Below are 16857 nucleotides of genomic sequence, written 5' to 3'. Positions count from 1 at the left end.
CAACAGAGTCTTAAACTGGAACACATAATAAGGGAATAACTATTTAGAGGTTCTAAGATTGGCTAGGTGTATGCGATGAACCAACTAAGGGGGACGACCTTTGACCTCTACAATTATGGAGGTATTTACACAGATCATGACATTTACAAGGTGTGGTATTTACAAAAATTACAGGATTCTCAAATCCGTTACAATATATATATATATATATATATATATATATATATATATATATATATATATATATATATATATATATATATATATATATATATATATATATATATATAATAATATACATTATTATATATATATATATACATATATATATATATATAATATATAGAAATAAATATATAAATTAACTGGTTGAATGAGTGATTTTTATATTGCAGGCACTTGCAAACTCACCATAGGTGAGTTCAATTCCAAAGTAAATGAGAATCACCTGTTTGAAATCTAATCATTTCTAACAACTTCTAAAACGTGCCAATAATATTGTCTGGGCCATTTTAGGATTTCCATGTGGAATAAGCTAAGATTTCGTAATTTTTTCTGCTTTTTTGGTTTTGTTCCACTGCAAACCAAAGAAATACATGTGTGGATACCAAAATATTTTTTTAATTTCAACAATTTTCTGGAAGAAATGGTGCATTATTTGAATAAAGTGCAAGGGTGCCAATATTTTTGGCCACGACTGTACAATGCTGTTTTGTCATTTAGCAGATGATCAGGGTAATGTGTCTGTCGTTATCTTTCTTCTATCCTCAGCTCCAGCAAAGAAACGGCGTGGTGGTGATGGAGGAGCACTCCCAGAAGAGGTGCCCACTCATAGTCAGGGAGAGGTGACGAAGTTCAATGAGGGGGGAAACAGGATGGACACAGCAATGGAAAAAGGGGTTGTGGATGATAATTGTGGTGAGAATATCTTTATTTATTTATTTATTTCCCCTATACCATCTCCTCCCCCCCACCCCCCCCCCCCCCCCCCCTCTCCCACGCTTTTGATCCCTCAGCCCATTTTTGGCATGTGCGTTGTTGTCTTCCCCTTTCCCAGCCTCTCGGACTGTCTTTGTGTCCAACTTGAGTCTGAGCCTCTCTGACCCAGTTCAACGGCTCCACTCTGCTCTTGGCCCTTTTGGGTCGATTTCTGGCATAAAACTTGGAGGAAAAGAGGACAAGAGTGCTGAGGAGAGCAGTAGCCATGGGAGGCAGTTCAGAGGGTTTGCTTATGTGATGTTCCATGATGAAGAGAGTGTTAAGGAAGCCCTTAAGCATGACCGCATGCCTATGGATGGCCGGCCCATGTTCCTGTCACCATGCCGGCCACCAGGGGAGAAAAGAGAAAAGGTGAGTTGAATGGAAGGAATCAATTAGGTTGTGTAAGTAATATATCATCAAATAACCACTTTACTTAATTACGATTTATCACGTGGAACCTGGTGTTTAATTTATCCTCCCGACTGGGAGGATATATTAAAAACTACAAAGCTAGATGTTCCCACTGTGTTTGCTTGATACGAGACCATTGTTTTTTGTCGCTGTAAAATCTCGGGATAACTTTGGACGAGGACATCACCTGTAATGAGGATGTCATTGCCAACCTAACTTTGACTGCTGGGAAGGCAATGGCAAAGCACCCGGTATAACCCTTGTTAATAGTGTGTGTGTGTGTGTGTGTGTGTGTGTGTGTGTGTGTGTGTGTGTGTGTGTGTGTGTGTGTGTGTGTGTGTGTGTGTGTGTGTGTGTGTTTTTACCCCACCGCACCCCCACAGTGACAGTCCTAGAGAAGGAATGGGAGTAGCCATAAATGCATTTTCTTTTCTGACTTTTATTTGTTGTTTTTGGCATACGTGGAACATCTCCAGTACATAAGCAATCATGACATTCACATGGTGATGTGAGATAATAGCACCTGTCAAACCCTTGGCAGGCAAATGACTGTAAACGAAAGATAGGACGTAGACTTTTAATAAGAGTTGCGAGCCGTGTTTCTTGGGTTTGTTGATCTGGAGAAAGCATTCGATAGGGTTCCACGTGAAGTATTGACATGGGCATTGAGGAAGTTAGAAGTGGAGGAATGGTTTATCAGAGTAGTAATGGCAATGTACAAAAGAGCGCGCACAGCTGTAAGGACGAAGGACAGGAACAGTGGTGAGTTTGAGGTGAAGGTGGGAGTGCATCAGGGGTCGGTATTAAGTCCACTACTATTTGTAGCTGTGATGGAGGTGCTGGCTCGGAACGTAAAGGATGGGTTACCGTGGGAGTTGTTGTATGCAGATGATCTGGTGTTGATTGCAGAAAGTATGGATGGACTGAATGAGAAGATGAACAAGTGGAAGGAATGTATGGAGACGAAAGGTCTGAAGGTGAATATCGGAAAAACAAAGGTGATGGCAAGTGGTAAAGCATGTGGTGAGGTGGAAAGAACTGGGAAGTGGCCGTGTGCTTTGTGTAGGAACGGTGTCGGAGTGAACTCAATTCAATGTACAATGTGCGCTGAGTGGGTTCATCAAAAATGTAGTGGTTTGAGAGGGTCATTAACCAGTATGGCAGCTACATTCAAGTGTAAGGTGTGCACAGAGAGAGCTGCAGATGGAGGAAATGTTGAGTTGGATCTTGAAGACGGCGTGAAGCTGGAAGGTGTGAAAACATTTTGTTACCTAGGAGACATGCTGAATGGAGAAGGTGGATCAGACTCGGCAACGGTTGCTAGAGTGAGATGTGCATGGAAGAAGTTTCGGGAACTGAGTGGCGTGCTGACGAGGAGGGGAGTGTCGTTGAAGCTGAAGGGAAAGGTGTATGCTGCATGTGTGAGAAGTGTTGTGATTTATGGGAGCGAGACATGGGTAATGAACGTAGAGCAGCAACGAAGGTTGGGAAGGGTGGAAATGCGAATGGTTCGGTGGATGTGTGGAGTATCGTTGAGAGAGAGGAAGCCAAATGATGAATTGCGAAAGATGATGGGAATAGAGCCTGTGATTGATGCTGTGAAGAGAAACAGTTTGAGATGGTTTGGTCATGTGTTGAGGAAGGATGAAAGTGACTAGTTGAGAAGAGTGATGGAAGTGAATGTGGAAGGAAGTAGAGGATGGGGAAGACCGAGAAAGACTTGGCTAAAGATGGTGGAAGAAGAAATGCGGGCCAGGGGGTTAACAAGGAGAGATGCAGAAAATAGGGCAAAATGGAGAACATTGTCATGGGGACCGCAAGGCTAACCCCCGCTCTTGCAGGGAAAATCGCCTTTTAAAATGCCTGTTGTTGTTGTTGTTGTTGTTGTTGTTGCACCCCCACAGTGATAGTCCTGGAGAAGGAATGGGAGTAGCCATAAATGCATTTTCTTTTCTGACTTTTCTTTGTTGTTTTTGACATACGTGGAACATCTCCAGTACATAAGCAATCATGACATTCACATGATGATGTGAGATAATAGCACCTGTCAAACCCTTGGCAGGCAAATGACTGTAAACGGAAGATAGGACGTAGACTTTTAATAAGAGTTGTGAGCCGTGTTTTCAAAAGTGCTATGATTATTCCCGGAAATGCTCATTTCTAAACAAAACTATGAAGATCGCTCTGAAATCGATTGGCGAGATCTCGCGAAATTGGCGAGATCTCACGAGATCACGGCGAGGTCACGTCTTTTCGAAGCTGCTCCATGCGCTCACGCTCTCGAAGCTAAGTGATCTATCACAATCGTGTTTTTGTCGAGACTGTATCTATCTTTCGGTGTGTGTACCGATAGCGTATCTTTTGGAAAATTTTCGGTGCTAATTTTTCGTACATGTATACACAATCGTCGGTTAATGGTATCGAGTATTCTGCGGCCTAGTACTCGTAGGCTTGGACTACCGTACCGTCTCCGACCTTGTGGTTTCGTTTTTCTCTCAGCGATTCGTCGAATGCGCTGAAATTATTTTTCGTTCTCTGTTTCGTACCAGTCGTTCACCCCGTACCTCCTTGTTTAATATCTGTACTCACAAAAAAAAAAAAAACCCCCCAAAAAAATATTTCCTTCCCAGGTCTTATTCGTTTATTTGTTGTTCTTTTTGTTCGTTCATTCTTCGTTCGCGATCACGCGGTTAGAAATGTATAATCTCTCCCCTGAACAACTATTTTCTCTCATATATTATAACACCCTTTTCTTCTTTTCCTACAAAAGGATGCTTTCGTCTTGCTCACCAAATCTATTCATTCCAAAAAATATATATAATACTGAAGGAGCTGTGGCTCCCACGTCGATCGAAAGAATGGACGCGACAAAAAGCTTGAATTCATCTGAGCTGCTTTATTCGAATCAAACACTCAGGCACTCTGGGAAAAACGTTTTACGGTCAGCAATATATATCTATTCCGCCAGGGGGTTTGCCCAGGCCTGGCGCCAGGGGGCGTGGCCCCGCGTCCAGGCTGCGGCCTGGCAAGTTGAGGGCGAGCCTGCCCGGGCGTCCCGACCGAGGCCTGGCAAGTCGAGCGCGGGCCTGCCCGGGCGTCCTGGACGAGCCCGGCCTGGTGATCGCTCCGCGTCCTTGATAGGTGCAAGGCGATTGTGTAACCCCAGCGGCAGCCGCTACACACGTCCCCCCAGAATCGACTTGCACCGGCAGGGTCAACTTGAGGGGGGTCCTGATGACCCGGCCGAAGCGACCCCTGGCGGGTCGTGGGAGGGGGTCCGGTGAGGTGGTGGGCGGTCGAGTGGGGGGCACCGTGGACGGGGGGCGGCCTCGCCGCGGCGGGAGGGCCACCCGTGGTGGGTGGTCGACGTCCACGTGCGCCGGCTTGAGGCGGTCCACTGCAATCCGGTCCGACCTGCCGCCGATGTCGATGACGAACGACTTGTCGTCCCGTCGCAGCACCCGGAAGGGCCCGTCGTACGGCGGCTGGAGTGGCCGCCGATGTGCGTCGTGACGCACAAAAACATACTCCGCGGTGCGGAGTGCTGGGGGGACGTAGGACTGGGGGTCACCGTGGTGGGATGTCGGCACGGGGGCAAACCGTCGGGCGGCCTCCTGGAGGTCCGAGCGCTGGCGAGCTGCGGACCAGGGGCTGGTAGCGTCGGGCACGAATTCGCCCGGGACGCGTAGCACCTGGCCATAGACCAGCTCGGCGGTGGATGCCTGGAGGTCCTCCTTGGGGGCCGTGCGAAGGCCCAAAAGGACCCACGGCAGCCGGTCGGCCCAACCGCCGTCTTGAAGGCCGGCCATGAGCGCGGCCTTCATGGAGCGGTGGAATCGCTCGCACAACCCGTTTGCTTGGGGGTGGTAGGCCGTAGTACGGTGGAGCTTGACCCCCAGGTTGCGGGCGACCGCGCCCCACAGCTCGGAGGTGAACTGTGGTCCGCGGTCTGACGAGATGTCCGCCGGTGCGCCGAAGCGGGCGACCCAGGTGGCGATGAAGGCCTGCGCCACGTCGGCGGTGGTGGTGGAGACGAGGGGAACGGCCTCCGGCCACCTGGTGGTCCTGTCCACCATGGTGAGCAGGTGTGTGAACCCTCGTGATGGGGGAAGGGGGCCCACCAGATCCACGTTGACGTGGTCGAAACGTCGTTCGGGCACGGTGAAAGGTGCCAGCGGGGCCTGGGTGTGTCGGTGGACCTTGGCCCGTTGGCAGGCGGTGCAGGCGCTGGTCCAATCGCGGACGTCCCGACGAAGGCCGTGCCAGACGAAACGCGCCGACACCAGCTTCTGGGAAGCTTTCCTGCCCGGGTGGGAAAGGCCGTGGAGGGAGGCGAAGATGCGGCGTTGCCAGGTGACGGGCACGATGGGGCGAGGCTGGCCTTGGGAGACGTCGCAGAGCAGGACAGTGTCCGCGCAGGGGATGTCGGCCAGGCGGAGGCCCGTGTCCGCCGCCCGGAGGGCTTGCACCGTGGTGTCGGTGGTTTGGTCCGCCGCCATAAGCGCAAAATCCACGCCCAGGTGGACCGCGTTCGCGCTGGCCCGGGAAAGACAGTCGGCCACGGCGTTGTTTTTGCCGGCGACGTGCCGGATGTCCGTGGTAAACTCCGACACGGCGGAGAGGTGGCGCTGTTGGCGGGCCGACCATGGCTCCGTGACCTTGGCCATGGCGTAAACCAACGGCTTGTGGTCGACGAACGCCGTGAAAGGTCGGCCCTCCAGGAGGTGGCGGAAATGGCGGACGGCCAGGTGTAGACCGAGGAGCTCCCGGTCAAACGTGCTGTATTTGAGCTCGTTCGGCCGGAGCTGCCGGCTGAAAAAAGCGAGTGGCTGCCAAACCCCGTTCACCCATTGCTCATGTACGGCGCCCACCGCGTAGTCGGAGGCATCCGTGGTGAGGGCGATGGGAGCGTTGAGCACCGGGTGAGCGAGCAGTGTTGCGTCGGCGAGGGCCCGCTTTGAGCTTTGGAAGGCCGCATCCATTGCTGCGGACCAGGCGATGTCGTGCTTGGCCGGCTTGCCCCGGAGGGCTTCGTAGAGGGGCCGCATGAGTTGAGCAGCGCGGGGCACGAAGCGGTGATAAAAATTCACCATTCCCAGGAATTCCTGCAGGGCCTTTATGGTGCGGGGACGCGGGAAAGTGGTGATGGCCTCGACCTTGGTTGGCAGCGGCACAGCCCCGTTCTTGGTGATGTGGTGGCCCAAAAAATCAACGGCCGTCGTGCCGAAGTGGCATTTGGCCGGGTTGACGATGAGGCCGTGCTCGCTGAGGCGCCCGAACAGTGTTCGGAGGTGGAGGAGGTGCTCGGCCCGGGACGTGCTGGCGACGAGGATGTCGTCCAGGTAAACGAAAAGGAACGGCAGGTCACGCAGCACGCCGTCCATCAAGCGCTGGAACGCCTGAGCCGCGTTCTTGAGACCAAACGGCATCCGCAAGAACTCGAATAAGCCGAACGGCGTGATGACTGCCGTTTTAGGGACGTCGGCCGCCCTGACAGGTACCTGGTGATATCCCCGTATGAGATCAATTTTCGAAAAAATGACCCGTCCCGCCAGACGGGCGGAGAAGTCTTGGATATGCGGGATCGGGTACCTGTCGGGTGTTGTAGCGTCATTAAGACGGCGGTAGTCGCCACACGGGCGCCATCCACCCCCCGGCTTTGGCACGATGTGCAGTGGCGAGGCCCACGCGCTATCGGAGCGCCGCACGATGCCGAGGTGCTCCAACGCGTCGAATTCGGCCTTCGCAACGGCAAGCTTGGCTGGGTCGAGGCGGCGGGCCCTGGCGTAGACCGGCGGGCCCGTGGTTGGTATGTGGTGCTCGATCCCATGCCGTACTGCGACGGCCGAAAACGTCGGCCGCGTGAGGGCCGGGAACTCCGCGAGCAGGCGAGCAAACTCGTTCGCCGCCGGGACGGTGCATGCCAGCTCGGTCGGCGCGGAGCTGCTTAATGTGCATACCAGGGAGCTGAAGGTTTCAGCGTTGATTAAACGACGCCGTTGGACGTCCACCAGCAGTCCGTGTGCGCAGAGGAAGTCGGCGCCTAGCAGAGCCATGGGCACGTTGGCGGTTACAAACGTCCAAGCAAAGCGTTGGCCGCCGAAGCAGAGGGTGACGTTGCGCGGGCCGAAGGTGCGGATAGTCGATCCGTTGGCCGCAACCAAGGAGGGGCCGCAAACCGCGGATTGCCTGTCCTGGTCAGAGGCGGGCATGACGCTCAGTTGGGCGCCGGTGTCGCACAGGAAGCGCCGTCCGGACGCTTTGTCCGTGATGAACAGTAAGTTGCCCGTGTGACTGTGGCCGGCGCTCATGGCAGGTAATGAACGCCGGCCTGGCCGTTTCCCGACCCGCCGAAGGTGCACGGGGGTCGGCATGTCCGGGCCTTCTGTCCGAACCTGGCATGATAGGAACACCACGCTTGGTCGGGTGGAGGCTTCGGACGTCGTGCTGGACGTGGTCGGCTCGGTATAGCGGCCGCCAATTGCGTCGGCAGTTCGGCCGTCGAACGCGCCGGGTGCTCGGGCGCCATGGATGGTGCATCAGGCGGCGGCGGGTCCCATGTCGCCGCTGCGATGCGCTGTCCCGCGGCGGAGATTTTGTCGGCTTCTCTGGCAAGGGCCCGGGGATCTGTGATCGTCGTGCTTGCCAGGGCGAGGCGTACCGGGTTAGGCAGCTGACGGAGGAACAGCTCCCGGAACAGGAATGCCGGAGAGTGCTCGCCGAGCAGCGAAAGCATGTAGTCCATTCGCTCGGAAGGGCGCGTGTCGCCGAGCTCGGGCAAATCGAGCAGGCGCCGTGCGCGTTCCGCCGCTGGGAGGGCGAAAGCATCGAGTAGAAGCTTCTTAATCGCGCCGTATTTGTCAGCAGCCGGCGGGTGCTCGAGGAGGCTCAAGGCGCGGGCCGCGGTGGCGGAACCAAGCGCCGCCACAACATGGTGGAAGCGGGTGTCGTCCGCGGTGATGCCTCGCAGGGCGAACTGAGAGTCCGCCTGAGCGAACCAAACAGCCGCGTGAGCCTCCCAGAAGGTAGGCAGTTTAAGCGTCACTGCCGTGTCCATGTCGGTAGGTCACCAATGAAGGAGCTGTGGCTCCCACGTCGATCGAAAGAATGGACGCGACAAAAAGCTTGAATTCATCTGAGCTGCTTTATTCGAATCAAACACTCAGGCACTCTGGGAAAAACGTTTTACGGTCAGCAATATATATCTATTCCGCCAGGGGGTTTGCCCAGGCCTGGCGCCAGGGGGCGTGGCCCCGCGTCCAGGCTGCGGCCTGGCAAGTTGAGGGCGAGCCTGCCCGGGCGTCCCGACCGAGGCCTGGCAAGTCGAGCGCGGGCCTGCCCGGGCGTCCTGGACGAGCCCGGCCTGGTGATCGCTCCGCGTCCTTGATAGGTGCAAGGCGATTGTGTAACCCCAGCGGCAGCCGCTACAATACCATCTCTTACAGTTCCTCCTTTCTACATTCCCTAAAATATCCAGAACTCCACCCCTCCTCCAGTGTCCTCAAACGTATTTTTGACTCGAAGGTCTCAAACTCATTTTGCAAAAAATGTTCGTTTCCCATGAATCGTACACTTTTCAAAATCCAATCTCACCCCTCCCCTCCAAATCCTCCCCATCACCCATCCCTTTCAAATCTCCCCCCTTGCCCCTTCCCTCCCCTCCCTCCTAAACTCCCCCCACACCCCTCCCCTCCGAGACTCTCCCTCGCTCCTCCCCTCCTAGACTCCCCTCTCATCCCTCCTCCTCAAAGCATCCTCCCTGCTTCTTCCCCCTTCCAACTTTCACCTTCATCTCCCCAAACCTTCTGCCTCGCTCTTCCCCCTCCTCAAATAACACCTCACTGTGCCTCACCCAATCTCCATCAAACCTTTTGTCCGCCCCATTCTTCCCTTTCTCCAAGCTATTCTGAAATCTCTGAAATCTCTGACACACCTTCAACAGCTCTCCCTACCTCTTCCTCCTCTTCCACATCTTACCCTACCCCTCCCCCCCCCCCCCCCCTGTTCTGGACCCGATGCTCCCCTTTCCTCTTCATTAACGGTATGGACCTCAAACATCCGGGGCCTTCGCTCAAACTTGACTGACCTCTCCATACAGGTTGCTTCTGACAAACCAGATGTGATCTGCTTAACAGAAACTTTCCTCCTTCATGATGTCTCTGATGCCTTGGTATCTCTCCCAGGTTACTCCCTCCTCCGGTATGATAGACCTGAGCCTCGTCCTGGAGGTGGGGTTGCTATCTTTATAAAAAACTCTCTTCCTCACTCGCCCTCCACTGCCCTCTCTCCACCTCACCCCCAGGAATACCTTTGGCTACGGCTTCCCCTTCGCTCCCACCTTTTGTTCATATGTGTGTTGTACCGTCCACCAAACAGCGATGACTCCATCTACATCTCACTGTCTGATAATATGGACCAACTTCTATCTACCCATCCCAACTCTCTCTTCCTCATATGTGGTGATTTCAATTGTCACCATGCCAGTTGGCTGGGTGTGGGTACCTCTCTCACCAGCCATGGCTCTTCAGCAAAGAACTTCTGCGACTCACTGGGACTGACACAATCTGTCAATTTCCCGACCCGGATCTCAGTCAATGGAGCATCTTCTCTTCTGGATTTGGTTACGACAAACTTCCCTGAAAATGTCTGCTGCTCTTCTTCTGCTCCAATCGGCTCATCTGATCATGTGCTTGTCAAAGTGGACATCTCTCTGACCATTCTCAGAGAGCCTCCTCAGCGTCGACGAGTCTGGCATTTCACTCAGGCCAACTGGCACGGTCTTCAAGCAGCCATCATTCATCTGGACTGGTCTCCCATCTCTACCGCCTCTGACATCAACTCATCCTGAGAATTCTTTCAAAGTAAATTGCTCTCTCTCATGCACAGATTTATACCATCTCGTCTTCAGTTGTCATACCCTTCCTCCCGTCCATGGTACATGGAATCTTGTGGTGAGGCTGTTGCCCTGAAACAACTTGCTTTCGTCTCCTGGAAAGCAAATCCAACGGAAGGAAATCTCATTTCCTTTCACAAAGCCCGAAACAAGTGTGTGTCCACCCCTCAGGAGAGCCAGGAAACAATATCTCACCATTCTCAAGACCGAACTCTCTTATCTGTCTCCCTCTTCCAAATCCTGGTGGCGTCTGGTCAAATCTGTTTCTGGTGTTTGTTCCCCCTCCATCCCCTCCCTCACCTCAAACGGCTTAAAGGCTGACTCCGCACGTGAAAAAGCTGAATGCCTCAACTCTGTGTTTGCCTCTAAATCTTGTGTCCCAAACCCATCCCTCTCTGTACCCACCGTACCCAGTCGTACCCAGCTGCTCCTGGACGTGTCCTTTCCTCTTGACAAGGTGGAAAAGTTTCTGTCAACCCTCGACTCTGATTCTGCAACTGGTCCTGACGGCATCAGCCCACGGGTCCTAAAATCATGTTCTTCTGCTCTTTCACTCCCTCTTTCTGTTCTCTTCACCCTCTCTTTTGCTCAAGGTCATCTGCCATCTGCTTGGAAATCAGCCAACATCACCGGTTTGCACAAAAAAGGTGCAAAAACAGATCCCAGCAACTACAGACCAATCAGCCTTCTCCCAATTATCAGCAAAGTCATGGAATCCATCATTGCTTCAGATATTAAATCTTTCCTCTTCTCCAATGGCTTGATCTCTGATCATCAATTTGGTTTCAGACCTGGTCACTCTACTCTGGACATGCTGCTTCTGCTTTCTCAGCAATGGATGGAGGTCCTCAACGCCAAACAGGAAATTAGAGCTGTCTCCCTTGACATTTCACGTGCCTTCGATACGGTCTGGCACCCTGCTCTGCTCACCAAACTCTCCTCCTTTGGTGTCCATGGAAATCTCCACGCATGGCTGGCGGACTTCCTCTCTGGTCATAGTCAACGTGTGGCCCTGAATGGGTTTCTCTCATCTCCTCTTCCTGTTCAGGCTGGAGTTCCCCAAGGTAGTGTTCTGGGCCCTGTGCTTTTCTGGTCTTCATCAATGATCTCTCTGACTCTCTTGAAAATCCTCTCTATCTCTTTGCTGACGACTCTACTCTCTGTCGCTCCATTCCTCATCCCTCAGATCGGCAGTCTGCAGCCTCCTCACTCTCTGCAGACCTGGACAAAATCACAGACTGGTCAAACAAGTGGAACATGTCTTTCAATCCTGACAAATCTCACACTCTTACAATGTCTCTCCGAAAGGACCGACTGGACAACCCTCCCATCTACTTTCTCAACAATCCTCTCCAAGAAGTTCTGTCGCTCAAGCTTTTGGGTCTCACTATCTGCCATGATCTTTCTTGGGAAAACCACATTTCCAAGCTGGCCTCCAAAGCCAGTCGCCGACTGGGCATCCTCCGTCGTGCGAAGTCCTTCCTTGGCACACCTGAGCTCCTCACCACATACAAGGCTTTCATCCGCAGCTCAATGGAATACTGTTCCCCCCTCTGGGCTGGTGCTCCTGCCTCACACCTTGCTCGGCTTCACGCTGTTGAGGCCAAAGCTTTCAGAATCATTGGAATCTCCTGCGATGTAGTCAACACCGAGGGCCTTTCACTCACTCACCGCAGGCAGGTTGGTGGTCTTTCTGTCTTCTACCGACTCCTCTCCGGCCTTGCTCCCCCAGCTCTCTCTGTGCTCTGTCCCCCCAATATTCCTTCAGGTCGCACAAGATCTGCCTGCAACCCTCTTATGGTTAAACTGCCAAAGTCTAGGCTCTCTGCTCACCTTCACTCTTTCATTCCCCTTTTCTCCCGCCTCTGGAACAAACTCCCCCACTCCCTTCAATCCCACTCCTCCCTCCAGGTCTTTAAAACAGCTGTTCACCACCATCTCTTATCTTCCGCCATCGAAAACCTTGATCTTTTCTACCCCCGGTAATTCACCCCAGAGTCCTTGCAGTGTTCATATGTTTTATTCCTCTCCCACCTCCCCCCAAGTCCTCCCGATGTCCCTGCTCTCAAATGTTGTGTTTGTGTCCTTCCCCCTCTTCCCCCTCTCTTTTGTGTCCTTCCCCCTCTCTCCCCATCTTGTCTGCTGCTCCCCTTGTTTTTTGTGTTTTGTGTGTCGGTTTGTCTTTTTGTGTGATTAATGTTAGCTCTTTGACGAGCCTCGATCTTGTATACAAAAAAATTAAAAAATTAAAAATAATAATAAAAAAAAATGCAAATTTCTGAGTCGCAAATAATGCTTAAATCAAATCGATGGATCGTGTTTATGTAGTTAATTGTCTCTTTTAAATACATGATTTATTGAATGATTGATATATTTGACTTGTAAATATTTTATTTATTTCTAGTTCACATATTTGTCTAATACAGTGCGGTGATTTGCACAAGCATATAATGTTTATTTGAAATGTAGATTTCAGGATGCTTTTGCCAGTTCAACTATGCATGACTTAACAACATTTGGCCCTCACTTTGATGTACTCCATTTATCAGTTTTGTCTTGTGTGCTGCAGTCATTCAAGTATAATTTGGGGATAGAGCCAGACAAAGTATTCATTTCCGGGCTGCCTTTCGCTCTCACCGAGTCCGAGTTGCACAAACTCTGTTCCAAACATTGTGAGGTCTCCAATACCAGGATTGTCACAAACCGAGCTGGAAAATCAAAGGTAAAAACTGTTGTCTCACCCTCACCAGTTTCCTTTTTCCCCATGGTCCTGTCCCTCAACTGTGGACCCTGCCCCACAATTGTCAACCCTACCTCCCCCCCCCACCCCCCACCACATCTGTTGACCCTGCCCCCTCGAATGTGGCCCATGCCCTCTCAGATGTGACCCCCCTGACCCCTAGTATGTGCCCCTCCCCCTCCTGCACCCTCGGATGTGGTCTTGTCCTCCAATGTCCCACTTCTCCTGACGCTGCTCCTCCCAAAGCCTTTCTTCTCGGTCTGGTCTGTCCATCTCTTGTATTACTGCTTTAACCCAATTCAGATCTGATTACATCAGATACCCTCTATGCACACCCCAGGGTTTGGCGTATGTAGAGCTGGTGACGGCAGCTGATGCCTCTCGCCTCGTGTTGGCCATGAACGATCAGGAAGTCGGAGGGCGGCACATTTCCGTTGCAATCAGTCAGCCGCCACCTCGTCGGCCCAAACAATCTGGGCCACTAATAGCTCCGTAAGCTCAAAAGCAACTCGTCATTATCATGCGATACTGCACATGCCTGGTGGCCTGTTCAGCCTGGTGTTGGCTTCGCGGTTAGGGTGCCGGCTTGGGATCCGAGGATCCTGGGTTCGAATCCGGGTCGATCGCTGAATTAACGCCAGGGGGGTTGACTCAGCCTGTCATCCTTCCGAGGTCGGCAAATTGAGTACCAGCTTGCTGGGATGAATGATCACGGTGTGTACCCCGATTTAGAATAGGTACACCGTATCCCTGCGCATCGTAAGAGCGTGTCCAAGGGTTGGCGTCAGGAAGGGCATCCGGCCATAAAAACATTGCCTCAAACAGGGAACCATGATTGTCATGGGGCCCGCAAGGCTAACCCCCGCTGTAGCGGGGAAAATGGCCTTAAAACGATCATTCATTCATTCATTCATTCACTGCACATGCATATTGCTCCGCACAATTTCATTATCAATCTGCCTTGCTGTCACACCAATCAGTCCTTACAATTAAAATTAAATGATGAGATTGGATTCGATGGCTCTTACTTGTGAATATCCTTGAAATTATACAGCTTGTTCAAAGGAAACATCAGAAAGCACTGCAGTTGTTTGTGTCTGTCTTTCTTACAGGCGTGGCCGTGCCAGAACCCAGCTTTCTCTCATTCCACGCTCCCTCCACCGTCAAGTCGGGAAGAAAGCAGAACAGGAAAAGGCCCCAAATTCAGAGCCAGATTCTTCCAGCCAGGTAGAAGGGAATACGATTGAGAAACCAAAAGGTTTAACAAATGCAGACTTCTCTCGAATGCTTCTCAATAAGTGATGCATTTCAGATAGATAGGGGATGAAGATCCATAATCTGTACTGGGTTATGAGTCAGAAGCAGCAGAATTTTATTGTGAATGATAAAAAAAAAAAAGAAATGTCGTTGCTTATTCATTCACTGAACTGTTTTTGTAGGTTCTTGTTTCAAAATAAACATTTTTACTTTGTCAGTGTCTGTACTTCAGCTTATGTTCAAATGATACAAATATTGATGGATAATATTTGTGATCGGCTTCTGTTTTTGAAAGGGTTTCTGTATTTGCATTATTTGAAGTTTGATTTTTTTTCATTTAACAACACGTGTGGAAATAATACGTTCATATAGCTCTTCAATAGAACTAAAAAAAGAAAATGCAATTGAAATATTTGGCTTATTCATTTGAAATATTGAAATATCTTCATTTTGAAAATTGAAATTGAAAAAATTGAAATTGAAAAAATTGAAATATCTTCATTTGTGCATGCTTTGCCATTCGTAGCCGAAGATGAGCATTCACGTATGACATGCGAAACACCTGGGAACCTAAATTTGTTTGTAGTGAGGAGCTGCTGAACCACACCAGATTAATGAGGTAGCAAGCAGTGTAACCCAGTGTCGAGGAGTGTCCAAGAAGACCAAAGAACTTGGTTCCCACAGTTTTAGGCAGGAATTTGTAAATTGTTTCAGGGTGTCGGCGATAACACGCTGACGCTTCATGAAAGACACCATGGGATTTTTAATTCCCACCAACTAATAATGGGAGATGGGATGCCCAGTGTAGCGTCTGTCTGAGGAACGGGACACACATCGACGCCTCATGTTGCCTGTGAAACACTTGGATGACTGTTCAAAGATTTAAACCCTGAATAGACAACTCAGAGCGAGTGTACATCCCCTCTTTGGGATTTGGGATCCTGCCATCCCCGTCATCTGCAGTAGTGCATTAAAAATACACTTTCAAAAACTTTTGTTTACCTTCAACCCCTCCCTCCACTCCTCCCTTCAGTAACTGCCTGAATATCGATATGGTCCAAGTATAACTCAATCACTATGTACACTTCCCTCATGTCCAAGTCCTCTTTTTGTACCCACATGGAAAAGCTTTTCTAGTATAAAAAAAATAACGCTTTGTTATTAACAAACATCAGAGTCAGGAATCAACAAGTACTCTTTCTATGTAACCCACACCTCTTGTATGTGTTTTTATTGATCATCTGAAAACTACAAAGAAGAACTCCAAATCTACAACAAAGCTCCATCAAGTGTGAAGTGGGTGCTTTTTCCATCAGTTGGACATCTTACTTTAAGTGCTGCTGTGGACTTTTCACATTACACTCTGACTCGTGTCCAAAATGCTTCCATTTACACACGTAAAGCAGAGCACTGCAATTGAAAGCACAAAGATACGGGAGGTGTGTGTGTGTATCTAATCGCATCTCTCATCCATTATTTGAAGGAATAAACAGTCATCTCCCACCTAATCAATTACCCGAGATGGCTCCAAGGGATATTCACGGCCTTTGAAATATTTTTTTATACCCATCCCCTGATCTCTGCCTATCCTCAACTTTATCCCTGAGGTTTTTTGAAAGCTTCTTGGTGCTCATGGTTGAGTCTTTGCTGTGAAATGCACAACCCAGCAGAAGAAACCTACAGGAACAGCTGATTTTATTCTGAAAGAATAAGAATCACTACAATTTAACACAGATGGAGGCCAATTAACTTGGTGTGTGATTTTGAAGGTGATTTGTTATACCATCTCTTGTCTTCCCCCATCCAAAACCTTGATATTTTCTATCCCCGCTAACTTCACCCCAGATCTACTTTTTTGAAATACCAACTTCTTTCCTGGAAGTCCTTGCAGTGTCCTTGTGTTTTATACTTCTCCCACCCCCCCCCCCTCCCCTTCCCACGCCTCCTCCCACCAAGCCCTCTCCCTCCCACAGATCTCCCGATGTCCCTGCTCTCAAATGTTGCTTGTGTGCTTCCCCTTCTCTCCTCATCTTGTCTACCGCTCCCCCTATTATATATTTTGTGTGTCTGTTTGATTTTTTTGTGTGATAAATGTTAGCTCTTTCACGAACCTTGATCCTGTATAAAAATAAAGAAAAAAAAACCTGAGCTAATTTACAATTGTTTTTATAAGGGGGATGGACACTTCTCCAACCAAGATATTCTAGTTTTGTATTTTTAATTAATTTTCTGAAATTTGTAGAATTTGTTTTTCACTTGGAAGTTGTGGTTACGATGTGTAAACAAAGGTGGAAAAGCCTGATTTAATTTATTTCCAGGCTATAAGGCAACAAAAGGTGAAAAAATTGAAAGGGGATGTAGACTTTCTATAGGCACTGTATGACAAAATCATCCACACAAAAAAAAAAGCTTGGGCACATTCCACACAATTTACTATGTAATGTCAATCCTAGGTGCACAATTCCAAGATGCTGACCTTTGGGACTTCCAGAAGTAGCCATCATTACATAGGATTCAATCAATTCTGGAAGGCAATATGTATAATCGAGCAGCCCATCTGCACAAGTGTATATAT

At 50.2% G+C, this 16857-nt stretch overlaps 1 protein-coding gene across 1 annotated transcript in view; it reads left to right on the top strand.

Annotated features, from left to right (window-relative positions):
• The window catches only part of LOC137424237 (spliceosome associated factor 3, U4/U6 recycling protein), a gene marked incomplete in the record, with an annotated part of 49927 nt that extends 34469 nt beyond the window's left edge, over positions 1-15458 (top strand). Inside the window, 5 exon segments of the mRNA XM_078774058.1 lie at positions 772-918; positions 1058-1350; positions 12855-13007; positions 13366-13517; positions 14138-15458. Coding sequence (XP_078630184.1) covers positions 772-918; positions 1058-1350; positions 12855-13007; positions 13366-13517; positions 14138-14327 — 935 coding nt within the window.
• Between the last annotated feature and the right edge of the window lie 1399 nt (positions 15459-16857).

This window comes from Myxine glutinosa, chromosome 3 (genome assembly GCF_964187855.1).
Source record: "Myxine glutinosa chromosome 3, kmMyxGlut1.1, whole genome shotgun sequence".
NCBI classification, from domain to species: Eukaryota; Metazoa; Chordata; class Myxini; order Myxiniformes; family Myxinidae; genus Myxine; species Myxine glutinosa.
This window is presented reverse-complemented; position numbering and strand designations above follow the sequence as displayed.